Here is a 24,253-nt window from a genome sequence, read left to right as displayed (position 1 = left end):
ACAGTAAATCAGCGCTGTGGCTGCATTGTGGCATTTGTGCCCTATTTATAACAATAAGCGCTTACCACCAATAGCGTAGGGGCAGGGGTGGGCTCTGACCGCTATCCAGTCAGTACCGCGGAGCGCAGCACAAGCTATCCAATCAGAAGCGCCAATTGCAGCGGATGTTCCTCACCGGCCATCTTTCTACTCGCTGGGATATTGCCGGGATACTGTTTTACCAGCTAAGGGAGATACGGGGGGCCCTTCAGGGTCCGTGGCGGTGTGACTTGCCAACAACAGGAGCATTCCTAGGGGCCTCAGGAAACTTGGGGTTCCGACATGGTAAGTGTCCTTGCGGCCTGCTGTCCAATCAGGAACGCCGGCAAAGAGCGGATATTCCTCATCCGCCATCTTTCTTACTGGCACGGGCTGGTCAGCAGAGAGGGCTGGGAATATGGTCAAGCCTCTTTGCCTCGGTGACAGCCGACTTCTGGAGCCCTCTTGAGCCCCTAAGAGGGATAGTGAGCAGATGTGGTGAACATTGCGGCGAGTGTAGGAGGCGCCGCGTCTTCCCCGGGTCGCTGCCACAGTTCTGTACCCGACCTTGCTTTGGGTGCTGCGTGACCTAAGGTTTCTCGGCTCTCTGGGTGGCGGGACCCTGGCAGCCCACATCAGCTCTTGCAGAATCCTGTTATCCTGTCTTCTCAGCGAGGCCTTTCCTGAAAAGTATATCTAGTTAAGCATGTTAGCACGTGCTTACAATACCGCTCCATGCGAGATGATCACAGACTGAAGGCCAGTTTGCACTATGTATCCCACTTTCTGGGCCAACCTGAGCTAGCTGCAAGATTCTGTCTCAAAAACAAAAGCGGCGTAGACACTCAGTGTTTTCGAATAAGTTAACTGGAGATAGATTAAGAAACCACACGTCCAGTTAGGTGTCCTGGTGCCATAAAAATACATTATAACCCCCTTCTATAGCGATTTGTCGTTTTACTTTCGCTGGATTAAGACTGGTCTACATAGGGGGTTCAGGCCTGAAATTCCAGCTAATCAAGACACTAAAGCAGGATGGCAAGGAATTCAAGGCCGGCTTGGGCAACTTAAAGCATGTTTTAAAATAAAACGGAGCTAGGTATGCAGTATAGTGGCAGAGAATATTTGCCTAGAACCTAGCGCCATATGCAAAACGAAAAATGATTTTTGAGTATGGATGAATACTTTGCGGGATGTGTGGAGGACAGTTAATACAAAAACTGCGCTATTCACATAGGGTTGTTCTTGTTTTAAGACAGATTGTCATTTGCTTTCCTGGAACTTCATAGTAATAAAGACCATTTACTTACCTCTGCATCCTGAGTGCTGGGTTTAAATGAAGTCAGCTGTGGATTTTTAATACCTATGTACAAATGTCTAATGTCCCTCGTCATCTGGAATGTTAATTCTGAAACCACAACCAAGCAGGATGGATGTATTGCGGAACTTGTAATCCCCACTCTTGGAACATTGTAAGTTTGAAGCTAGCCTGGGTTATATAATGAGACCCTATGTCAAGAAAACATAATCATAGTCCAGAGCCCATCGGGTAGATGAACAAACGCTACCAAAACAACGCAGCTTGCATATGGGCAAGCATACTCTTCAGGGCGAGATGTGGGTATGGCCCATAATACTAACTGAGAGCAATATACCCAGAGCCACAGTTCCATTTCTAGTTCTAGAAATTTGTAGCAGAGTTTCCATGTGTCTTAAATAAGAAGGTGGGGGACATTTAGTGATGTCAACAGCATGAAATGAGTAAACGACCCATTTGTAAAAATAAAGAAGGAAGTTAAGGGGAGTAAATCATGACCGTTTATGGTGTAGAAGTTGGAGTTCCATCTTTTCAGCCTGGAACTGGTGGTGCACACCTTTAATCACAGCACTTTGGAGGCAGAGGCAGATGGACCTCTTAAGTTCAAGGCTAGCCTGGTCTACATAGAGAGACCCAGTCTCAAAAAGGAGGGGGGATTCTTTCTTCTCTATGCACATTTAGTATGTAAATAAGTGAGGGTATTGCCATTTATGTTACCATATCTAGCATCTACATAGCTGGTTCCAGATCAGCCTAGGATGCAGTTTAAAAAAAAAAAGGTAGTTCTGAGTAACATCATGAGCTATACAGCTATGCCAGTCCATCATTCACTTCATATATAGCAGCTGTATGTTAAAAGTTATTTTTATAAAACTGTCTGGTTCTCAGTTTCTCTCTTAACCTGGCTACACAAATAATTGAGACTCTTATTATATTATTTTAACAAGCTTCACAGCACAAGAACTAAGCAGTTATTAACTATTCTTTTTTGTTTGGTTGGTTTGGTTTTTCAAGACAGGGTTTCTCTGTGTAGCCTTGGCTGTCCTGGACTCACTTTGTAGACCAGGCTGGCCTCGAACTCAGCGATCTGCCTGCCTCTGCCTCCCCAGTGCTAGGATTAATGGCGTGCGCCACCAGGCCCGGCCCTTATTAACTGTTCTTAACCCTTTAAGATAATCTGATTTCTTCCCAGTGTACATTCTAGAGATGCTTGAACTTTGAGCTTTATAGCTTTCCTTGCTCCAGCTCCTCTCCTGAGGTCATCTGGACCTCTCCTGTGGCTGAATCCCCTACTTCCTCTTATAACTCCTCCTCCCCTGGCTGGCAGGAAGTCCAGCCCTACTGTCCCCTGCTCAGTGATTGGCTGTAAGCTGCTTTATTTGTATATCAGGGGACAGTTGGGGAGCAGTGTTTACACAACATTGAGACAGGAGATTCTCAGAACAAGGATTGCAACCGGATATAGGGTACACAGAAATCAGCATTTTAATAACCTTATATCTACAGCTGTGTGACATCACATCAGCCAAAGAAGAAAGGTGAGTGCGGTGTACTATGACATATTGAGACAGAAAGAAACCGACTCATATATTGCTATTATAGTCCAATTTCAGCATTATTTATTATTGTAAATATTTTCTTGTGACTAGTTAGTAAGTTAAATTTTCTCATATGTATGTGTAGGAAAAAACCTTAGCCTAACTACTTGCCCTGATTTTAGTCTTTGACTGCAGGTCTTGGAACATACCTCTTTCAGGTACTGGTCACTTCTGCACTTTTTATTTTATTTTATAATTTTGTATACATAATATTTTGATCACCTGCTGTGACACTTGGTCACCTCCATCCCACTTCTCCTGTGAACCCTGGTCCCCTCCTACTGTCACTGTTTTGTTTGTGTTTGTGACCTTGTGACCTTAATTATGGTTACCTGAATGAGCATGGGTGAGAGTTACTTACTGAAGCCTGGACAACTAATTTATCAGTGGTTACATCTCCGAAGATAGTAACTCTTTCTTTCCCAACAAGCCATTAACTTCTGGTAGTTCCTCAGGAAGGATGGGGCCTAATAATGGAATGTTGAGCATCCCCACTTTCAGCAGGTCATATGTAGGTAACTATAGCTGCTGTGAGTTCATGAGTCCTGAAGACCGCATACACAATGCTTTTTGGTTCTTCTTCTTCTTCTTCTTCTTCTTCTTCTTCTTCTTCTTCTTCTTCTTCTTCTTCTTCTTCTTCTTCTCCTTCTCCTCCTCCTCCTCCTCCTCCTCCTCCTCCTTCTTCTTCTTCTTCTTCTTCTTCTTCTTTTGTGATGTTCTTCATGCCTTGGATGAGGTGTAATAGACATCCTTTCTAGGGATACGTTTTCAAGAGTTACTTACTCTTGGCACTTAGACCCTGGAGGGAGGCTCTCAAATACAATCAGAAAACTGCGGGTTACCATCATCGCTTCCATGCCACTATTATACCAATGGGCACATCTTAACTGACATTGTAGACTACAGGAGTCACTGCTGTTGAGGACATTTGATAACTGTCATCCACAAGGTTCTGGCTTGATACTACAGTGTTTGTTGTCTTCAGCAATAGAGTCTAATTGTTTAGTTCTTGTGCTCAACCAGAGCCAGGCCTCAGGCCAGCTAGTAGCCTAGGACGCAGTTATAAGATGTGCCTAAGGTTTTGGGAACTGTCTGTTCTGGAGTGCTGATGGGTGGAGCAGAAATTCTTTACCCAACATCTTTCTTCCTGGCATGGTCATACTAGTGCAAGGCTGTCCACTAAGGAAGTCTTGGTGACTTAGTCTCTGTGGCAGGGAGACCTGGAACCACAGGAGGCCCTGGGCGCACACATGGTGAGCATGAGCTGGACATGTGAGGTGGGCAGGCTTCCTGTGGTAAGCCAATGATCTGAAGCTAATACTGCTCCCTCTTCCTCTCCCCGAGAGGTTAGGGGTGAGGCAGGGGAGCTCTCAATCCCTCTGCTCCCTGGGCCATGGGACTCCATCCTTCTGTTGAGACCTAGTTTCCTGGCTGCGGCTCCACCCTCACTATGCTGGGTTCCCTACCTTGTGACCGCCGGAGGGTTCTGTGGGTGCTTTCACCTTTATGTTGGACTGTGGATGGGAGCTGCTGTGGTGTTGGGTTCCTGTGTCTTCTGTATTTTCTGTGGCAGTTGTTTTCCTGCAAATCTCTCAAATTCATGAGAAGGGACATCTAAACTCCACGACCTTGACCCTACAGGCCAGTGATGTATATAGTGGAAAAGAAATCTCCATGTATCTAATATGTTCTAATATTAGAACGTATTAGAAAGAATCCACATGTAACTGTTGTGCTGTTGGAGTAGGAGGAGACTTGTGCCTTCTCTGATGTCATTGTTATTGTCCTTTGCTCATTCCTTGACTGTGATTTTAAGATTGCACAGTAATCAGAGAAAGACTTGACTGAACAGTGTTGCAGTAGGAATAAGCCCGAACTCTTTATATGTTTTAAATTTATTTTTAATATATATATTCACTTTAGATCCAGATCATAGCTCCTCCCTCCTCACCTCCCGGGTCTCACCCTCCCACCCTCTTCTCCCGTCCTCCCTCCCCTTCTCCTCAGAGAAGGGAAGTTCCCCCCTTCATATGTCTGAGCTCATCCTCATCCACTGAGGCCAGGCCAGGCAGCCCTATTAGGGAGAAGTGATAGAAAAGCAGGCAGCAGAGTTCATGTCATAGACAACACCCTCTCAACTTACTAAGGGACCCACAAGAAGATCAAACTGCCCATCAGTTACATATGTGTAGGGGCCTAGGTCCAGCCATGCAGGCTCTTTGGTTAGTACTTCCATCTCTGTAAGCCCCCATGGGCCTAGGTTAGTTGGCTCTGGTAGTCTTCTTGTGGTTTTCTTGTCCCCTCCATGTCCTTCTATCGCCCCCTACCCTCCGCCCCCACCTCTGTCTCTCTGTCTCTGTCTGTCTCTGCCCCCCCCCCCCCAGGATTCCCCAAGCTCTGCCTAATGCTTTGCTGTGGGTCTTAGCATCTGATTCGATCAGCAGCTGGGTGGGGCTTTTCAGAGGACGGTTATGCTAGACGCCTGTTTATAGACGTAGTGGAGTACCATCAGCGGTGTCAGAGGCTGGCGTTCTCCGTGCTGTGGGTCTCAGGTTGGTCCAGACATTGGTTGGACAGTCTGTCAGTCTCTGTCTTTATCCCTGCACTTGTAGGCAGGGTCATTTTTGGTTTCAGGGTTTTGTAGGTGGATTAGTGTTCCTGTCCCATCACTATAAGTCCTGCCTGGCTAAAAGGTGCCCTCCTCAGTCTCATGTCCCCTGTTTCTAGGGCACTTAGCTTGAGACATCCCCACGTCCGTGTAGCCTACCCTGTCCCAGGTCTCCATCTTGTCTCAGCGATGCCCCTACCTTCGGTTTCCCTTTTCTCTCTAGAACATCAAACCTCCCTTATCTCCTCTGCCTACATCTGATCCCCCTCCTTGTTTCTCACACCCCATTTTACCCAGTTCCCTTTCCACTTCCTCTTCCACTGTCTCTTCAGTTTCCCCATCTGAGTGAGCTATAAGGAGCGCCCCCCTGGGCCCTCCATCTGGCTTCTTTAAGCCCTTGATTTGTAGTATGGTTATCCTGCAACATATGGCTAATTCCATAACAGTTGTTGTCCGGTCTCTAAAGGTTGAGAACCTCCAGGCTTAATAGAAGTGTGTTTGGAACAGTCTGAAGGGCTGGACCAATTGAGGTCAGCAGCTTTCTTTGAAGCTGTGCTGGGAGCCGGTTTTGAAGGATCAGCAACTGAAGCGCCTGTGGCTGGGCCATGCAGGATGCAGGAGTCAGTGTGCCAGGGTCTCGTCATTCTGGAGGATGAATCTTGTCAGCTTTCCTCCAGCATCACCAGAGTCCAGTTCTTTTGTTCTAAAAACATGTAATTTCTCACAAGTAATATATAGTTCTAAAATAACAAATGCATGAGACGTTGAGGATGCACAGATCAATTAAGAATATTTTCTGCTCTTTGTATGAGCAGAAGAAAGACATTTGTAAATCATCATTCATGGCTTATAAAAGGTGACATTTACATGTCATGAGGATTCTGTAGCCAACAAGAATTATTGTCTATGCATAGGTGGTCATGTCTCAGAGTCTCAGATCTGTTTCCATGTCCTGGATCGGCAATACAAGTTACCTGCTTGTACTGCAGTTTGAAGTCATATACGTATAGGCCGATTTAATTTAGCAGTCTCTCTTTTACCTAGCTCTGTTTCACTTTAACCTCTCTCAAAGAGGATGAATAATATTACCATTATCATTGAACATACAATCAGTATCATGTTGAAATCAAAACAAGACTGTATAGACCCAGATATCCTCCTCTGTGCTCTTAGACACCTGTTGTATTAATCCATGCTGCTATCTGTCACCTGTGACCACCTCACATCTATAGAGATAAGCCAGTTGCCCAGAGCAACAGAAAAAGCATTAACTTCAAATTAACTTTATTTAAACTCCTTTCTATCTTCAGTGCCCAAGCATACCTTAGGCATCTTGTAGGACATCACACTGGTATTGGGGGATCTGTTAACAACACTGATGGCATAAAAATGCCAGCTCAATTGAGGATCCTCAAGTAACTGTGGGCATTCTGAATTGATTTTGTACAGGAAGAAGCTGTTCACAATGAAGAAGGGAAAGTTTTCAGAATGACGTTTTCTAGATGCTGAGCATTTCCTGATTTACTAGAAGTGAATCACCTTGGCCTGCACTTACTGTGACCATGGTCTCTAAGCTCAGACATGGGTTCATCCTGTGAACCGACCTCACATTTGTTTTCCTTGTAAAATTGTGTTTCTATAAAATAATAGTTTACAAAACTGCTTTTAAATGTCTTTCTTGATTTAAGGATAAAATGGTGATATTTAAGCTCTGTGTGGGTACACACTTGCAAACCATGCATTCAGGAAGCTGAGGCAAGAATGTAGTCATGAGGTTGAAGACAACTTGATGTACATAGTAAAGTCAAGTTCAGCAAGTGCTCTAGAGGGAGATCCTGTCTCTCTTGTCCAAAAACAAAAAAACAAAAAACCCAACCCAACGAAAAGTTGGTGATGTTCTTGCTCATATCCTGACTAGATAGAAAGCTAAGGTCTGAAGAAGTAGAGGAAATCAGAGGATAGAGGCTTTTATGGGGGCCACTCTCCCTTCCCAGCTTTGCAGGGGCATGGTGCTTAAACTCATGTCACCGGGGTATCATGGCAAACACTTTTTATCTGCTGAACTATCTTGATACCCTAAGGGATTTTTAAGATAAAGTATTTGTTAATATTTACTTCGAATGACAGCATGTGTGTTCCCATGCACACTATGAAGAAGCTTGCTTTGGTTGTATTCAGTTCCATACATAGAGCTTGCTAATGCAAGGGTTTCTCCTTTTCCTTTTCCTTTTCTATTTTTCCTCTTTAACAGTTTTGCAAACTGTTTATCACTTTGGTTTTACGTCCTTTGGGGTTTGAGTGATATAATTGTGCAATTAATATGGTTTTAAACTGTGGTTTCTTTGTCTCAGTCTATAGCAAGTATGGTATTGCTAGCTAAATTTGTTGTAAAACCAACCCATTCTTTCATTTCTCTGCTTGTTGGAATTGGCGTGTTCATTTGGAATTATTCTGTGTTTATTTTGTTGCTTATTTGGTGATGTTCATAATACTTTATCATCAAGTGCATGTTTTTTTACACAGTGGAAAAGGTAGGTGATTTTTTTGACTGTAGATAAGTCAAAGTTAGCAGGAAATTTAGTATTTTAATTTAGTATTTTATTTTTTTATAGATTTTTTTTTACCAACTCTTCAGATAACCTAGCTTATTGTCCAGCATTAAACATACTAACAACATAATTTATGATTGTATATCTTTGACATTGAGCATTTCATATGTAGCTCTTCATGTTCTCTTCATGTTCTTTTACCAAAGATTTAATATTTCTCATTGTAAAACAATTTTTCTTTTCCACTTAGCATAAGAGCCTGAATTTAAGCAGTACATGTGGACATAGCTATCTAAAGATAAGTAGTCTTCAGATTGTATATTAAAATTACTGATATTTCTAGGGAAGTTAAATGAAATTGTTTATGAAAATGACACCCGCTCAGCCAGTTTGGTCTGTTTCTAAGGTTTTGCTGTGCTTACTGCAAGTAGTAGTCACTTAATAGAAAGTGTAATGTGTAGCAAAATAGTAATAGAATTGCTACTTTGTAGCTTTTATTGAAACTGTGCCCCGCCCACCCTTTACACATTATTCTATCTTAGAAGAGACTATACTTGTTAAAGTCTGGCTTTGTCCTTATAACTACCACCTTCTTAGTTTGCATAATTACAATATATGTTATATATCATATATATTTTATATATAAAAATTATAACATCTTGCTCAGTATCCGTTCTGCCTGCATGTTTAATTACATCTCTCCATTGTTGAACTTTATATTCTAATAGATAGCATTTAATAGGATTGCATGCGTGCACAAAACTGGCTGTTCATGGTGCGGTTAACGTCATCCTCAGAAGAGCAGCATAAGAGTTGCCTATCACTAGGAACCAAATCAGCCAATGTGTCAATAGTGGGAAATAGTACTATCCGTGGGTGCCACTTGACCCAGGTTATTGTGGTTTGAGTTGACATAATTGAGTTAAGCCTCGTTGTCCCATATTAACTCTATTGTATAATCATTACATACGGATCTACCTAAATGGCCTTGTATTGTCCTCAGTGCCTTCTTACCACTTGCTTCTATAAAATTTGATTTTGCCTTAAATAGCTCCTGTAGACAGTGTTCAGAGAAATGAGTAGCACCCTTAAATTAGAGGGAAATGTTGAAGATGTTGTTTTAAAAACTACACGTGGCCAGGCATGGTGACACACACCTGTAATCCCAGCACTGGGGGAGGCAAAGGTAGGCAGATCTCTGTGAGTTTGAGGCCAGCCTGGTCTACAAAATGAGTCTAGGAAAGTCAAGGCTACACAGAGAAACCCTGTCTAGAAAAAACAACAAAAACAAAACAAAAAATTACAGGTGGATATTTCAGGAATTGTGTGAGATTTGTGGAGTTAATATGGAGGTGAACATTTTCCTGGTATTTCTCATGAGCAACAGACAGAACAAGTTATCAGAATCACTGAGGCATTGGTTTAACAACATGTAAGTCCTAATTTAATAGGAGCCTGTAGCATAGGACAACAAGATCCCATATCCTCAGTGTCATCAGTTTCTGCTAGAAGAATAAATGCATTGTCTTTAATCTTCTGTTTGGTGTTTTCCTGCTGTGGGAACCTCTCTCGTGAGTGTAGGCCAGATGGGACAAGAGTGTGTGTGCTTAGTAGCTAGTACCTATAGTATTGGGCTGGGTTCAGCGTTCCATCGGAGACTTGGGTAATATATCTGAAAAATTGCTGTGCAGCTTTCTAAAAGTGCTATTATTAGCTCCCTGGTCTCCGATTTCCCATACAAGATGCTCATTAAAATTTTTATAACAAGGTGAGTGACAGTGGGTTTTTTGTGATATGTGTTTATCTGCTGTCCATTCTTTCTGACAGTCACTGTGAAATGTCCAAGCACACGTCCTTCACACCTCCACAGAAGACACGGCTACTGTTTTGTTTGTCTGTTGTATTAAGCTCTGACCCGTTGGGCACCAACTGACCTGGCCTGCGGAGTCTTTAGTGGGTACCTGTGGAGGGGGCAGACAAGTGGGGGGACAGGAGACACAAAGAAATGAGGGCAAGTCTGGATTCTGATCAAGCCCCGTTTATTGAAAAATTTCACAGAGTTTTTATAGGCACTGGGGTATGGGTATTTGCGTAAGCGAGGGTTGCTATGGATAACTAACTCTGGATGCTCAAGCAGGTGTCTACCTTTACAGCTGTTATAATCACAGAAGAGGGAGAAATTCCAGAGAGAAAGGGAAATTGTAAAAGATCTGGTCAGTCAGAAAAAAGTTCCGGGAACTGCTGCTCGCAGGCAGCAGGCCTTTAATCTGATTTTACCAGTAGTCTTACTGGAAAAGCTAGTTTATAGCCAGAAAGAAGTAGCTCTTGCTATGAGCTCAGGGGTCGTAGAATGACCATCCCCCACAATAAACCACAACAGGTGTCTAACTGCCGAACCATGACAGGGTCAACTGGTTTCTGGTAAATGACAGACTGCTGGAGAAATAGGAGCCTAGGTTCTGACAAGATGGAAGAACATTGGCCATATAGCCTGTCCCCAACAAAACTCATCTCATGTCAGACAGGGTTGTGTTATTGTTGTGTAGAGACTTTTCCTGTGGAGACAAACACATTTCCACCCCAGAAAGGGACCATAAGACAGACCAAGTAATGATTGCTCTGGGCTTTGTTCATTCTTGCCAAGAAACGGCAGGAAGAATCTAAGCCTTACTGGGGTGCTGGAACAAGAAACAATTGAAGCATCTAATTATGTGCTAGATTATTTATCTTCACCCCAATCCTTGTACGTCTCTATAGGTCTGTCCCCAATCCCTTGAAAAAGCACACATCAGGTATTGTTTCAGGAGACAGAGGGCAGGATCACTGTATTCCTCGCTCTTCCTTGTTACAACCCATGCTCCTCCCAAGGTTATGGTTCCATCCTTTCTTCTGTTCACAAACTGCCTCTGGATAGTTGTGGGGTTTTTGTTGTTGTTGTTGTTTTTGTTGTTGTTGTTCAATGTTCATTCTTAGATACCATCACTGTTACTACCAGCCCCAAGAGTTCATCCTCCCTTTTGACTGCATTCTCCTGTCCAAGACACGTGGGGAAGCGGGTTAAGGAGCAGCAGGCTGGTAACTACCCTACTCTAGAGAAGATGGGCTCAGCCACTTGGATACTGCAGCTCGGATACTACTTGGATAAAGAGGGGGTCCACTTCGATAGGAAAAAGGTGTAGGGACCACACCTTCTCTCTTGTTCTGGGGGAGAGGGATGACTGGTATTTGTCCTTGCTGGGTTTCCTATATGCAGTCACTTGAATAAAAAAATAATAACTTTTTGGGAGGAGGTTGATATCTTGAACTCATTGAGTTCAATCTAAAATTGTGACACCATTCCTATTATTTCATTGCTCTTTGGCATGGTGGTTGGTTTTTTCTTTTCTTTTTTCTTTTTTTTTTTCTTTCTTTCTTTTTTTTTTTTTTTTTTTTTTGTTGTTCTGTAATGTTTTTCATTAGCTTAATAAATTACTCTCCAGGGTTCCTATAGTTACTTTGTAAGAAACCCACTATTTTCCAGAAGTTTTCTCTTAGCGCAGGCACAATAAAAATATTGAATTCTCTAAATAACAGGTTGTGACAGAAAGTGATAATTACTGTCAGAACAGTTCAGTAAAGACTCGTTATTCGCATGACACTTTGGGGGTGATCAAGTGGTCTCCCTCTGGTGATCATGTTGGAAAATTTCAAGCATTGAGAGGGAAAACAAGAGTTAAGCAAATAACGTATTGTGTACAGAAACTGTATGGGAACATTTTAACTCCCCACCCTTACTATCAGTCTGTTGACATCCATCCTAAGAGCAATGTCTACACCAACAAAAATCAAACTTCGCATTTAGTCATTTCTAAGAATATGTGGATTCAGGGTAGCTGGTGTTAGCTGTGTGTGCACTACGTAGCAGGACTGTTCTGCAAGGTGTTAAAACATACCAAGAAAACTGTAAGATCCAGCAGCATAGTTGGTGTTCCTGTTTGGTTATTTCTTTAGCAAAGGAGTTCCCGTCCCATACAGGAATTGCTGTGTAAGAGGGGGAGGGTGCACATGGTACAGAAGAGTGCCATGCATGACCTTTGGAGAACTTCTTGCAGAATCCGTCTCCATAGCAATGCTGTGCCTCTTACTCTTCTTGATGTGGCATGTCTTAGGACTGTCTAACTTTTGAGGATGTGGCTGTGAACTTCACCTTGGAGGAGTGGGATATGTTGGATCCTTCCCAGAAACAACTCTACACAGATGTGATGCAGGAAACCTTCAGAAACCTACTTGCTATAGGTAAGGATGAATGTGCTTAATGAGAGAACAACTCGGCCTTGTTTACAAGTGCTGCTCAGTGATTAGTATATAAAGAGTAAATGTGGTGAATGGTAAATGTGCCAGGCATATACAATGTGCTGTACAATGAACTTAGAGAAATTAATATTAGAGATTGGTTTCATAATAATTTTTTCTGGATCTGCATTTTAGGACAAAGTGAGGAAGGCCAGATGATTAAAGGTGATGATGAAGATTCTAGAAGAAATCGAAGGTAATCTGTCCTGTCCAAATAAGAGGAATGTTGTTCAAGAATTTGGGAATCAAAAGTAGAGAGACAGCTTCTGTAATAAATAAATAACATTGTTCTTTCAGAGACCCAGGATTAAATTCCCAGCACCCAGGTGGTGGCTCACAACCATCTATAACCCCAGTCCCAGGAGACTGGACACCCTCTTCTGTCCTCCTCAGTACTGCGCATAGGTGTTGCACAGATACACATGCAGGCAAAACACCTACACACATAAAAAAATAATAACAGTAAAGGGAAATTTTTTTAAGAATGTAGAAAAATTTAAAATACGCCCAACTTCAAAATAATTTATTCCCAAACAATTTTTATAAAAATTCATAGAGAATTGGTGACATAATATACTAGCAAGATAATATAATTGACTTTCTGATAATCTAGTATTCACAAAATTTGTTTTATATACAAAATTATTTTAAAACAATGTGAGCTGGACAGATAAAAGGGTCAGGGGGTAAGAACATTTGCTGTGTGAGCATTAATATTTAAATTCAGTGATCCGCAGCACCTGCTTTCTTTTTCTGAAGTGTAGACTTCACTATCTCTAGGGCTTCCTGACTATCAGCCTAACTAGAATGGTGAGAAAGGGAGCATGAATTCCAGATTCAGTAAGAGGTCCCTGGTCCAAGGGGATAAGATGGAAAATGATTAAAGAGGATACCTGATTTTCTCATTTCCACCCACCCATGCCTAACCCTAACCCAGCACACGGTAAGGACTGATGAGAAGGCTGAATAGGTAAAGGGGCTTTTTCCCTCAAGCCTCATGGCCTCAGTTCCATCCTAGAACATGCATGGTGAATCAAGACAGCCGACTCTTGCAGGTTGTCCTCTGATATCTACATTGAGGTAGTGGCACATACATACTCACCCATGACTCTTAGCACCAACACACACACACACACACACACACACACACACACACACACACACACACACACACACACTAAAGAAATGAAGGGGACTAAGGATTAAGCACTCCAATATCATTCCTCAACAGAACCGAGGTTGGTTCCCAGCATCCATGTTGGGAGGCTCACAGACATCTGTACTGTTCTAGGTGATCTACAGGCGCTATACTTGTGTGCACATACCTAGACACACACACATTTGAACACACACACAAAATACAATGAAAAGAAATACCGTTTTAATGTGTAAATAATAAAAGTGAAAAATGTGTGACATTGTCTTTAGGCTTTGAGTGTGAAGTATATTTTAAAAGAAAGAAAGAAAGAAACGGCCATCAAGATGATTTACCGAGCAAAGGCTCTCTGCTGCCCAAGGCTATGAACCTGAAATCAACCCCCGAGCTCACATCAAAGTAGAAGGAGAGCACTGACTTCCCAAAATCGTCCTCCGGCCTTCACATGGTCCTCTCCCTGCTTACCCAGTTATAATAATTTAAAAGCTTTAAAGAATTTTTTCCCACTTGTTTGCCTCTTCAAAATATCCCACATATATGCAAATATATCAAATTCTGATATTTGTTTTATTTTGTTTGAAACAGGGTTTCTCTGTGTAGCCTTGGTTGTCCTGGACTCGCTTTGTAGATCAGACCAAACTTCCAGAGATCTGCCTGCCTCTGCCTCTGACAGTGCTGGGATTAACTGAAAACATTTTTGTGGAAGCATTTTGCTCAAAGAATATATGTCATAGAGAGGCACCTTCAGTGCCGACTAGTTACTACTAGCCTAGCAGTTGGTGGTAGTGAGTTCAAGGCCAGCTTGAGCATCAGCAAGAAAGAAGACTTGCCAGAGCAAATAATTAAAAATAAATAAATAAGCACACATAATGACTTGGACATTTGGTGTTTATATTTTACATGGTAAAAGTGTTAACATCTGTATAAATTCACATTAGATGTCCTCTAGAAATCCTGCGGAACATTTAGCGCATTCGTGTTAAAGAATTCTAGCCAGGTAAAATATGAACTTGACTGGTAACTTATAAATGAAATTTGAGCAATGCACCTTCTACTTTTTACAGAAACAGAGTGGTAAAATTATTGTATGAACCCAGTGAAGGCAGACAATGTGAAGAAATCTTGAGTGAGTTTCCAGATACCGTTGTGAACAAGAAAGCCCCTCATGGACTAAAACTGTGTGGAAGTAATTTATGTGAAGACATACTTATTGGCCTTCCTCCCCTAAACATGCATATTCCTGTTCAAACAGGACATAAGCCATATGAATATGAGATATATGAAGACAGCCTTTATAAATTTAGGGAGTGTGGGAAATCCTTCATGTACCCTGAGTGCTTTATGAAGCATGAAAATAGTCACACCACAGAGAAACCATATAAATGTCAGCAGTGTGGGAAAGCGTTTTCCTCTTCAAGCAAGGTTCGAAGACATGAGAGGACTCACACTGGTGAGAAACCCTACCTATGTAACCACTGTGGGAAAGCCTTCCCTAGTCGTGGGTCCCTTCGACGCCATGACAGGATTCACAGTGGAGAGAAACCCTTTGTTTGTAAGTATTGTGGGAAAGCTTTCACTGGTCAAAGTTCACTTCCACGACATGAAAGAATTCACAGTGGAGAAAAACCCTATGTATGTAAATACTGTGGGAAATGCTTCATTTCTTCAAGTACCTGTCGCGTACACGAACGGACCCACACTGGAGAGAAGCTCTATGTTTGTAAACTGTGTAATAAAGCTGTCACTACTCGCACTTCCCTTCGAAATCACGAAAGGATTCACAGTGGTGAGAAGCCCTATGTCTGTGAACAGTGTGGGAAAGGTTTCATCTCTTCTGGTACTTTCCGAATACATGAACGAATTCACACTGGAGAGAAGCCCTATAAATGCAAGGAGTGTGGTAAAGCCTTCACTATACAGAGTTCTCTTCAGCGCCATGAAAGGATTCACACGAGGGAGAAGCCCTACGACTGTAAGGAATGTGGGAAAGCCTTCAGTGGCTACAGCTCGCTGCGACGGCATGAAAGGATTCACAGTGGAGAGAGACCGTATGCGTGCAAGCAGTGTGGCAAAACCTTTCCTGCCTTGGGTGATTGTCAAAGACACGAGCAAATTCACACGGGTGAGAAACCCTACATATGTAAGCAGTGTGGGAAAGCGTTCACTCGTTGTGGTTCCCTTAGAATACATGAAAAGGCCCACACTAGAGAGAATTCTTAAGCATAAAATATGGGGAGGCCTCTTTATTGAATGCCTATAAAAATCATGACCATGTTTGAGGAAGAAAACAAGTATCAATATGAAGTTATGAGGGCTGCTACTAGTCAGTCATATTGTTAAATTAACAACTATAAAAGGACAAATTAACACTGCATCCAATATCAAAACATATACAGAAACGTCAGAAAGTTGTTGAGTGTAAGAAATACTTTAAAAGGTCTATGAAATTTCCTCAGGTTTTGGAGTACTATAAGTGTACATTATGAAAGGTTCAATGCAAAGTAATTTATGTAGAATGCTCCAAAAGTTAGATAGCCTGAAGGAAATGTCCTAAAAATTATACTCATTAGTTTATTACTTAAATAGATATCTGAAATACTTATTCCTTATTTTTACTCTTGTAAATAAATGGTGGCATGACGTAGAATTCTCTGAAGTTTGCTTAAGCAAATGGTGCAAGGGAGTCTCTTCCCCCTCCCTCCCATGTTCCCTACCATTTTGAAGAATTTTGTTTGAGATGTAGTTCTAGCACAGAAGAGTTGGCAGTAGGTCACAGTTCTAGGGCAAGGTTCTCCAGAAGGATGGATGTGCTCTAAATTGGCATCTTGTGTGATATATGATACTGTTTCTCTTCATGAGTCCAGGAATCAAGGGGAGAAATCATCCCTGGAATTCACTAGCAACATTTTGGCTTCCTGTTCTGTGGATCTTATGGTTCAGTAAAGGACTGTCCTTCCACCAGGAGGAACAGCCATTCCCTTGACCTGGAAGCTAAGACACTCATATACACCTCACCCCCATGCGCTCTGGGTTCCTTGTGCCTTTGAGTTAACAAAAAACCAGTTACTAAAGTGACAGATCCACACGACCAGGGAGCAGTGAGACTACCCGCCAGCAATGGAGGCTACCAGTCAGCAATGCTGATTATCTTTTGCCTGTTTGACACAGCTAGAGCTATCTGGTAAGAGAGAACACCATTAGATTGGACTGTAGGCAAGTCTAGGGGGCATTTATTATTGTTGTTACTAACGATGTATGTGACAGGGTTACTGTTGGTAATGCCACTCCAGGTAGGTGGCCCTGGATTGTATAAGAAAGCAGACTGAGCAAGCCGTGAGGAACAAGTCAGTAAAGCCTTTCTCTATAGTCGCCACTCCAAATCCGACTTCCGTGTTCCTGCCCTTAGAGTCTACTCCGGCTTCTCTTGGGGCTGGAATGTAAAGTGTAATCTAAAACCCTTTTCTCCTCAAATTGATTTTGATCAGTGTTTCGACAACAGCAAATCAAAGAAGGACATGAGGCAAGGAACACTATGACTGGATTCCCTTAGTGTTAACATATCTGGTGATTAAAACTCATGGGAAGCTACAACTAAGTCCAAACAGGCTCAAATATAAAATGATGCTTAGTGCTTGCCAAAGAGGAGGAAATACAAAATGACACCAGAAAAAAAAAACATAAATATGGCACACCTTTGGGACCAGTTATAAAACTGAGGATTCTAACTATATTCAGTGTTATTTTGTTAAGAGTATATATATATATATATATATATTAGGCTGGGTGTGGTGGCATACGCCTTTAATCCCAGCACTCAGAAGACAAAGGCAAATGAGTGTGAGTTCAAGACCAATGTGGACAACATAGTGAGTTCCAGAACAGTCAGGGGTGCATATGGAGACTCTGACTCAAAAACCAACAGAGAGTATGTGTTTATTTTTTATAGTTGACAGTTTTGATTGCCAGTGTGACAAAATCTGGAATTAGCTGTGAGGTAGGCCCCCTGAGAATGCCTATGTGAGTTCATCTTGATTGCGTAAGTGAGCTGGAAAGACTCACCCGCTGCCGGGATGGCCATTTCCTTGCTGGTGTACGAGAGTGTATGAAACTGGAGAGATTTAACTAGCTGAGCACAAGCATACGTCCATTAATTCATTGCTCTCTGCTTTTCACTGTGGATATAATGTGATGAAATTATGAGCCAAATAAACCCTTTTCTTTTATGTTGCCTTTACCTGGATATTTTATCACTACAACAGGAAACAAAGCTAAGATATTCATGTTTTCTTTCAACTCTTCCTTTACCATGTAATTTATTTATTGACTTAATATCAGTACTGGGTATTGCTATGTATTGTCATATTTAATTATGGTATAATAAATGAATAAACATTTCTCAAGGGACTTTGACACCTATTCTGGGGAGACAATATGTTTTCAGTTGTACATGAAAATTATGTTAGGGGAAATAACCTTGTTATTATTTTTATTTAGAATTGTGTATCGTTGGCCTTTCTCTTTGGACAGTAAAGATGCTCAGGAAACCCACAACAACTCACAAGTCTGAAGCCTAGGAGCCACACAGCTCTGAGGTGGGAAAGGGTATCCTGAGACTTGTGAGCCCAGCAACCACAGCTCTGAGGCTTCCTTAGCAGAAGTGTTGCAGCTTCCGAGGATTTCCCCAACCTAGCTGAGCTGAGGAGCTTAGGGGCTTTAGCCCAGTCCTTCACATCTTCTCTTCTGGGCTTCTTGGCTTCTTTCGATGAATCACACCAAGCAGCAAATCTCTTAAAATAGATTTATTGGAGGAATGGATCCAGGAGGGGCTGCCTCTGTTCTCAGGAGAAGACAGCAGAGAACTGAGCAGACACAGCCTTTATATGGGATTTTATAAGGGGTGGAGCTTTCTAGGGCACAGAGTTCCAGAGTGAGGATTGATAAGATTTCAAATCTTGAGCTTGAAGGACCTTAGGGATTGGTTGGTTCCCCTCAGGTATTGGTGGGTTGCTGTGGGGAGCTCAGGGGTTGGTGGGTTTTCCTGCTTAGGGATTGGTGAGTGTTTGTTCAGACTTTTCACTTAAAATTAACATAATCTGGGAAGGGTCTCAGTGAGAGACTAGAGATGGCCTTTGTGATAGTTACAGGCTAGAGCAGCCCTTATGATGTTAAGGAGGTGTGGGAGGGGCCTATTAACAGATAGGAACCTACAAAGATTTGAACTCGAAGCCAAACAAAACAACTTTCCTTAACTAAGCTATGAACTTATACTAAGAGATCAGATTCTGGGCCCCTGGCTGACAGTGCCAAACCATGTCAAGCTCACTGCTTAGGGGAAAGGCTTGATGGGTCAGAAGAGCTGCTGTCCTTCTAGAGGACGTGAGCTCAATTTCCCAGCATCCACATCCTGACTCACAACCATCAACTACTCCAGTCTTAGGGGATTAAATGCCCTCTTCTGGCCCTTGTGGATAACAGGCATGCCCGTGGTGCGCAGACATACATGCAGGCAAACCAAGCAGGCATACAAAATAAAATTTAACTTAACATTTTCCTCAAGAAATGTACATCCAGACAAAGACGTACCACTATGTCTGGCTTCTACACATTTTTGCTATGTACCCTGGTGCTTTGAGACTGGGTCGAAATTAGGATGACTTTGAACTGAATTTTGTGTTGTTTCTACCACCGGGATGTTAGGGTTACAGGCCTGTGCACCACCACCCCTGTTCAGTGCTCAGGAGTTAAGATCCTGTAGTATGTTGGGCCAGCACTCTACCAAGTGAGCTAAAGACTCAGCACCGTGAAAGCTCATTCTTACTGTAATGAGCATAGTAAAAAAAAAAAAAGCTCTTTAGAAATGTAAAAATAGCTTAGTCAGGATCCCTAATACACCCAAGGCTGCACCTGATAACTAGAATTCAGTGACACTACTCATTCAAGATAACCAGACATGGTCCTAGAACACCCTAATGCCCACCGGGCAGTATAGAGGCAGAGAACAGGAGTGACGCTCTGCTCAGCCCATCTGAAGAGATGCTACTTTGATCTGTCCTGAGGCTGGAGACTCTTCCCCGGGATCCTGACCCTCAAATCAGAGTCTTCTGTTAGAGACTGGACCTGACCCTTAGCTAAGATACATTGAACAGGTGAGCAACCTTGGGGAGATAGGCTTAAGAGTATAATTAGGAATTTAGAGTGTGACAACACTCAGTATAGTAAAATGTAGCTACACGTATCTACCTTTTTGCTTGTGACACTCTTTGCTGGCTGTCCTGGTATTCACTGTGTAACCCATACTGACCTCAAACTCTGGCAATCCTCCTGCCTCAGCCAATTAAAAACTTGTGTTTGATCTGTATAATATTCCCCATCTTGAAAGTTTATGGAAGAGGCATTATTTGTCACCTTATTTTATAAATTCAGATCTGGCCTTAAAAAAAAAAGGTTAAGGTAGACACCAAAGATGAGCTTTTAGGCTTACAATTAGGATGTCTCGTGTTAGGCTAACTGAGGATGGGATGTGTGTTCCAACTTGTTAGGGCTGCCAGGGCCCTTGCAATGAGCTTAACAACACCCCCTAATCTCATGATCTGGAAACTAGCCCATCACGCCAAAACACCCTTCCCATGCACTGAAATGTTTGTTCATTTTTCTGACCTACAAAGCCAGGCGTATACTTTCCAGATTCCCAGTCTCTGCTTTAAAATGATTAGCTCAAACTATCAGCGGAAACAGATATTCTATGAAGCCAACTGTCCTTAAGTTTCATTATTCCTTCTAGGCCTCCAATCTCTCACCCAACACAACACACAGACCTCCTTAAACATGAGCAATGCATAAATAAAGTGATGTATTGTTTTATCTTTAGGGGTGTTTTGCCTACATGTAAGCATGTGTATCATGTATGTTATTGACATCCAGCCGTGGGGGTAGAGGAGCTTCTGGAACTGCCCTTAAGGACCATATGAATGCTGGGAACCAAACCTCCTCTGCCAGCGCAGCAAGTGCTGGGTTTCTCCCCCCCCCCCTCTCTCTCTCCTCTCTCCTCTCTCCTCTCTCTCTCCTCTCTCTCTCCTCTCTCTCTCCTCTCTCTCTCCTCTCTCTCTCCTCCCTCTCTCCTCTCTCTCTCTCTCTCTCTCTCTCTCTCTCTCTCTCTCTCTCTCTCTCTCTCTCTGTGTTTAACAGACTTCATGTGTATTGGTATTTTGTGGAGGAATGCCTTGAGTGGATGTAACAGTTCTCAATAAACAGCTGTTTGGCCAATCAGCTGGGCAAAAGGACAGGAAGTGGAAGGCGGGACAACTGGGAAAAAGGGGAGAAAACACAAGGAGGAGGACTGAGCAGGTGGCTGGAGAAAGAGACTGATGGATTAGAAGCCGCCCTGGGAGTCATCAGATTGGCAAGTTATTGACTTTTATGTAGGTTTTTAAGGGTGTTAGGATTAGAGCAGCTCAGATTCTGCCCAGCGTAGTGCTTGCAGCATAAAACGAAACCATAGCATCTCTGTGTCTGTCATTGGGGAACTAGCTGTTAAAGAAAACTACTGCCTTAATAATGTACTGTATTAATTACCGTAGGAAGAATAAAAATGAATTCAAATTATTGGTGCCCAGTAAAATTATTTTATCCGCACCCTTAAAAATCCTAATTTATATAGTTTGGCAGGGGGAATAAGCTCCCAAAGAGACAACCCAAGCCTAGACCCCACCTTGGGCAGGCAGGAGACAAAGGGAGGGGCCTTAGCTAAGCAGAGCTGACTGCTTCTAACTGATCCTGTCACACCTGCCTGGGAAACAAGCCATTTCCTAAAGTTCAGCTATTGGAAAGACTGAGTCCTTAGCAGTGGTGGTTCTTTCCTAAAACCTTGCGTACTTGGCTAGCTTGGCACTCGTGCTTGCATGGGTGAGGCTCAGCTCTCACCGAGCAGCAGTGACAACAAAGCTCCAAAAAGGCAAAATTTCTGTTTTTATGTCATAAAGGACTTAAATCTTAACAGACAGATACAAATAGTTTTAAGGTTCATAGGTTTGAAAAAGTAGGCATATCAATATGAAAGACATAATAATGCAGAGTTTTTTGGAGTTTGTTGAATAGTATTTTAAATGATGCTGAGATACAAATAAAAGAGATTGTGCCACTCACTGATTATGACTACTATTTTTTTTAACTTAATCATTTTTCCTTTTTATGCTTCTTTGAAGGAAAAAGCTTTTGAGAAAAAAATTACAAGATTTACATATTGGACTGAGGAAAATCTTAGGGTATTAGAAACAAAGCAAAATGAAAAATATGAAATTTGGAAACAAACTTTAGAAGAGAAGTTAGAAAGGCTTAAAACTAAGACTAATGATACTACGATAGAACCAGAAGAAAAAAGGCCAGAACATGCAACACTACTTTATAACAAGACTAAAGGGTGGTTATATCTGTTTAAAAAAAACAACAAAAAAAAAACCTTAAAATTATTTTCCCAGCCTTGATAAGGGAACTACCTGGAGATGAGGAAAATCCACAAGATTATCAGCATTTTGATTGGCAACCTACAGATGCACAAATTTAAAAGGGTTTACAGATATAATAAACAGTTATGGCTTACACTCACCATATGTGAAACAGATACTTAATAACTGAGAGAGTTGATGACAGCCATTCTAGAGCTGGGTCCCCAATTACAATGGCTGGCACGTTGGAAAGATGAGCCCTCACTTATGGAACAACGAAATAGAATGTTGATATGGTTAATGATCAGTTACTAGGTGAAGGCCCATATTCTAAATTAAGAGTACAAATTACTCTTGATGATGCTGTCTTAGAACAATAGCCATAAATGCTAGGGACAAGGTTGAACAACAGGAACAAAGGGAATCATTTACAAAAAGAACCCAAGGTTCTTTTACGGACTTTTTTACAGAGAGTAACTAAAGCTCTGAATAGAGTAATAGCCAATCCACGTGTTAGAGGGATTGTATTTTCATGTCTAGCTTTTGAAAATGCTAACACTGAATGCAAAAAGGCTATAAGATCCTTGAGGGCAAGATCTACACCTCCTCATGAATGGATTAAAACTACTGCAGACATAGAAATAAATGCTAATGATTCAGTTATAGTTCTGCAAACAACAACAGAAGACATCAAAACACAAAATGCCTACTGCTGTGGCTGTAAAAATGTAAATCATTCCCTTAAGGATGGTGAACAAACCATTCCTAAAGATAAATTCTTTTATAATGGTAATAATTCAGGGAAAACTTTTCCTATAAAATGTAAAATGTGTGAAAGGAATGGTCACGTGGCTCATGAATGTTAAGTCATCCAAAGATATCCAAGGCAATTCCTTAATTTTGTAAAACTGAAAAAGGGGACTATGTTCAAGGCCCAACAAAAAACAAAATGAACTATTCATTTCCTTTTCACCAAGAAAACCAAAAAATAAAAAATAAAAAAATAAATAAATAAAAAATAAAGGTCTGATAAAACAAATGGGGCTACTGAAGACTTATAAAACCCATTTAATGGTGATAAAGATGGTCCTAGGAACAAAATAAAAGGTGCTGAAGATACCAAAAACCACAAATATTTTGGCATAAGAGGCCAAAGTTAAAATTGCAGTTAGATGGCATTGAGATTAAGGAATTACTGCATACTGAGGTAGATGTGACAATAATTTCCCAACATTCCTGGCATCCAGTTTGGCCACTTTAAAGGGTATCCATACAGTTTCTAGTGATTGGAACATTGTCTCAAATAAAACAAAGTGTCAGATGGCTTAAATGTACAGGGCCAGAAGGTCAAATAGGAAAATTTAGGCCATATGTGGTTGATATAGCCATATGGGGAAGAGATCTGTTACAACAATGAAAAACCCAGATTAACATACCTCCAGTTTCAGAGACAAGCCAGAAAACATGTGATATTCTTGATTAAGAAAATTAAGATTATTAAAAAGAGTTATCAAAGACAGTTACAGACAGTTCAGGCTTTCCATAAACAAGATACAGCAGGGGCCAACTCTTCTACTTTATGCTGGGGAACCACTGCTCATAAAACACCTACAGCCTTGCCCCTAAAGTGATTGACTGACCAACATATTTGGATTGAACAATGGTCTATCCCTGAAGAAAACTTATAGGTACTACAACAGCTAGTCCAATAACAATTGGAGGCTCAATATATACAGAAGTCCAATAGGCCTTGGAATTCTCCTGTATTTGTCATTAAAAAGAAATCTGGCAAAAGCTGGGCATGGTGGCACAGGCCTGTAATCCCAGCACTTGAGGCCAGCGTGGTTTACAAAGTGAGTCTAAGACAGCCACAGCTACACAGAGAAGTCCTGTCTTGAAAAAGAGAGAGAGAGAGAGAGAGAGAGAGAGAGAGAGAGAGAGAGAGACAGACAGACAGACAGACAGACAGACAGACAGACAGACAGACACAAAGAGAGAGACACACACACACACACACACAGAGAGAGAGAGAGAGAGAGAGAGAGAGAGAGAGAGAGAGAGAGAGATACACACACAGGGAGAGAGAGAGATACACACACAGGGAGAGAGGGACACACACACACACACACACACACACACACACACACACACACACACGGGGGGGGGAGAGAGAGAGAGAGAGAGAGAGAGAGAGAGAGAGAGAGAGAGATACACACAGGGGGAGAGAGAGAGA

General features: G+C 41.9%; 1 protein-coding gene across 2 annotated transcripts; it reads left to right on the top strand.

The window, feature by feature from the left end:
* The first annotated feature begins 173 nt into the window (after window positions 1-173).
* LOC311585328 (uncharacterized protein) lies at window positions 174-17,979 on the top strand. Of its 2 annotated transcripts, XM_084760409.1 has the most exons (5): window positions 174-324; window positions 2,843-2,874; window positions 12,240-12,366; window positions 12,559-12,619; window positions 14,644-17,979. In XM_084760409.1, exons 3-5 carry the CDS (start codon window positions 12,294-12,296, stop codon window positions 15,797-15,799), a joined length of 1,290 nt encoding a protein of 429 aa, XP_084616535.1. In that variant the 5' UTR covers window positions 174-324; window positions 2,843-2,874; window positions 12,240-12,293; the 3' UTR covers window positions 15,800-17,979. The 2 variants fall into 2 exon arrangements, with proteins under 2 accessions (XP_084616535.1, XP_084616534.1); XM_084760408.1 differs by lacking the exon at window positions 2,843-2,874.
* The last annotated feature ends 6,274 nt before the right edge of the window (window positions 17,980-24,253 follow it).

This window comes from Acomys minous (genome assembly GCF_964271855.1).
Source record: "Acomys minous genome assembly, chromosome: 15".
NCBI lineage: Eukaryota > Metazoa > Chordata > Mammalia > Rodentia > Muridae > Acomys > Acomys minous.
This window is presented reverse-complemented; position numbering and strand designations above follow the sequence as displayed.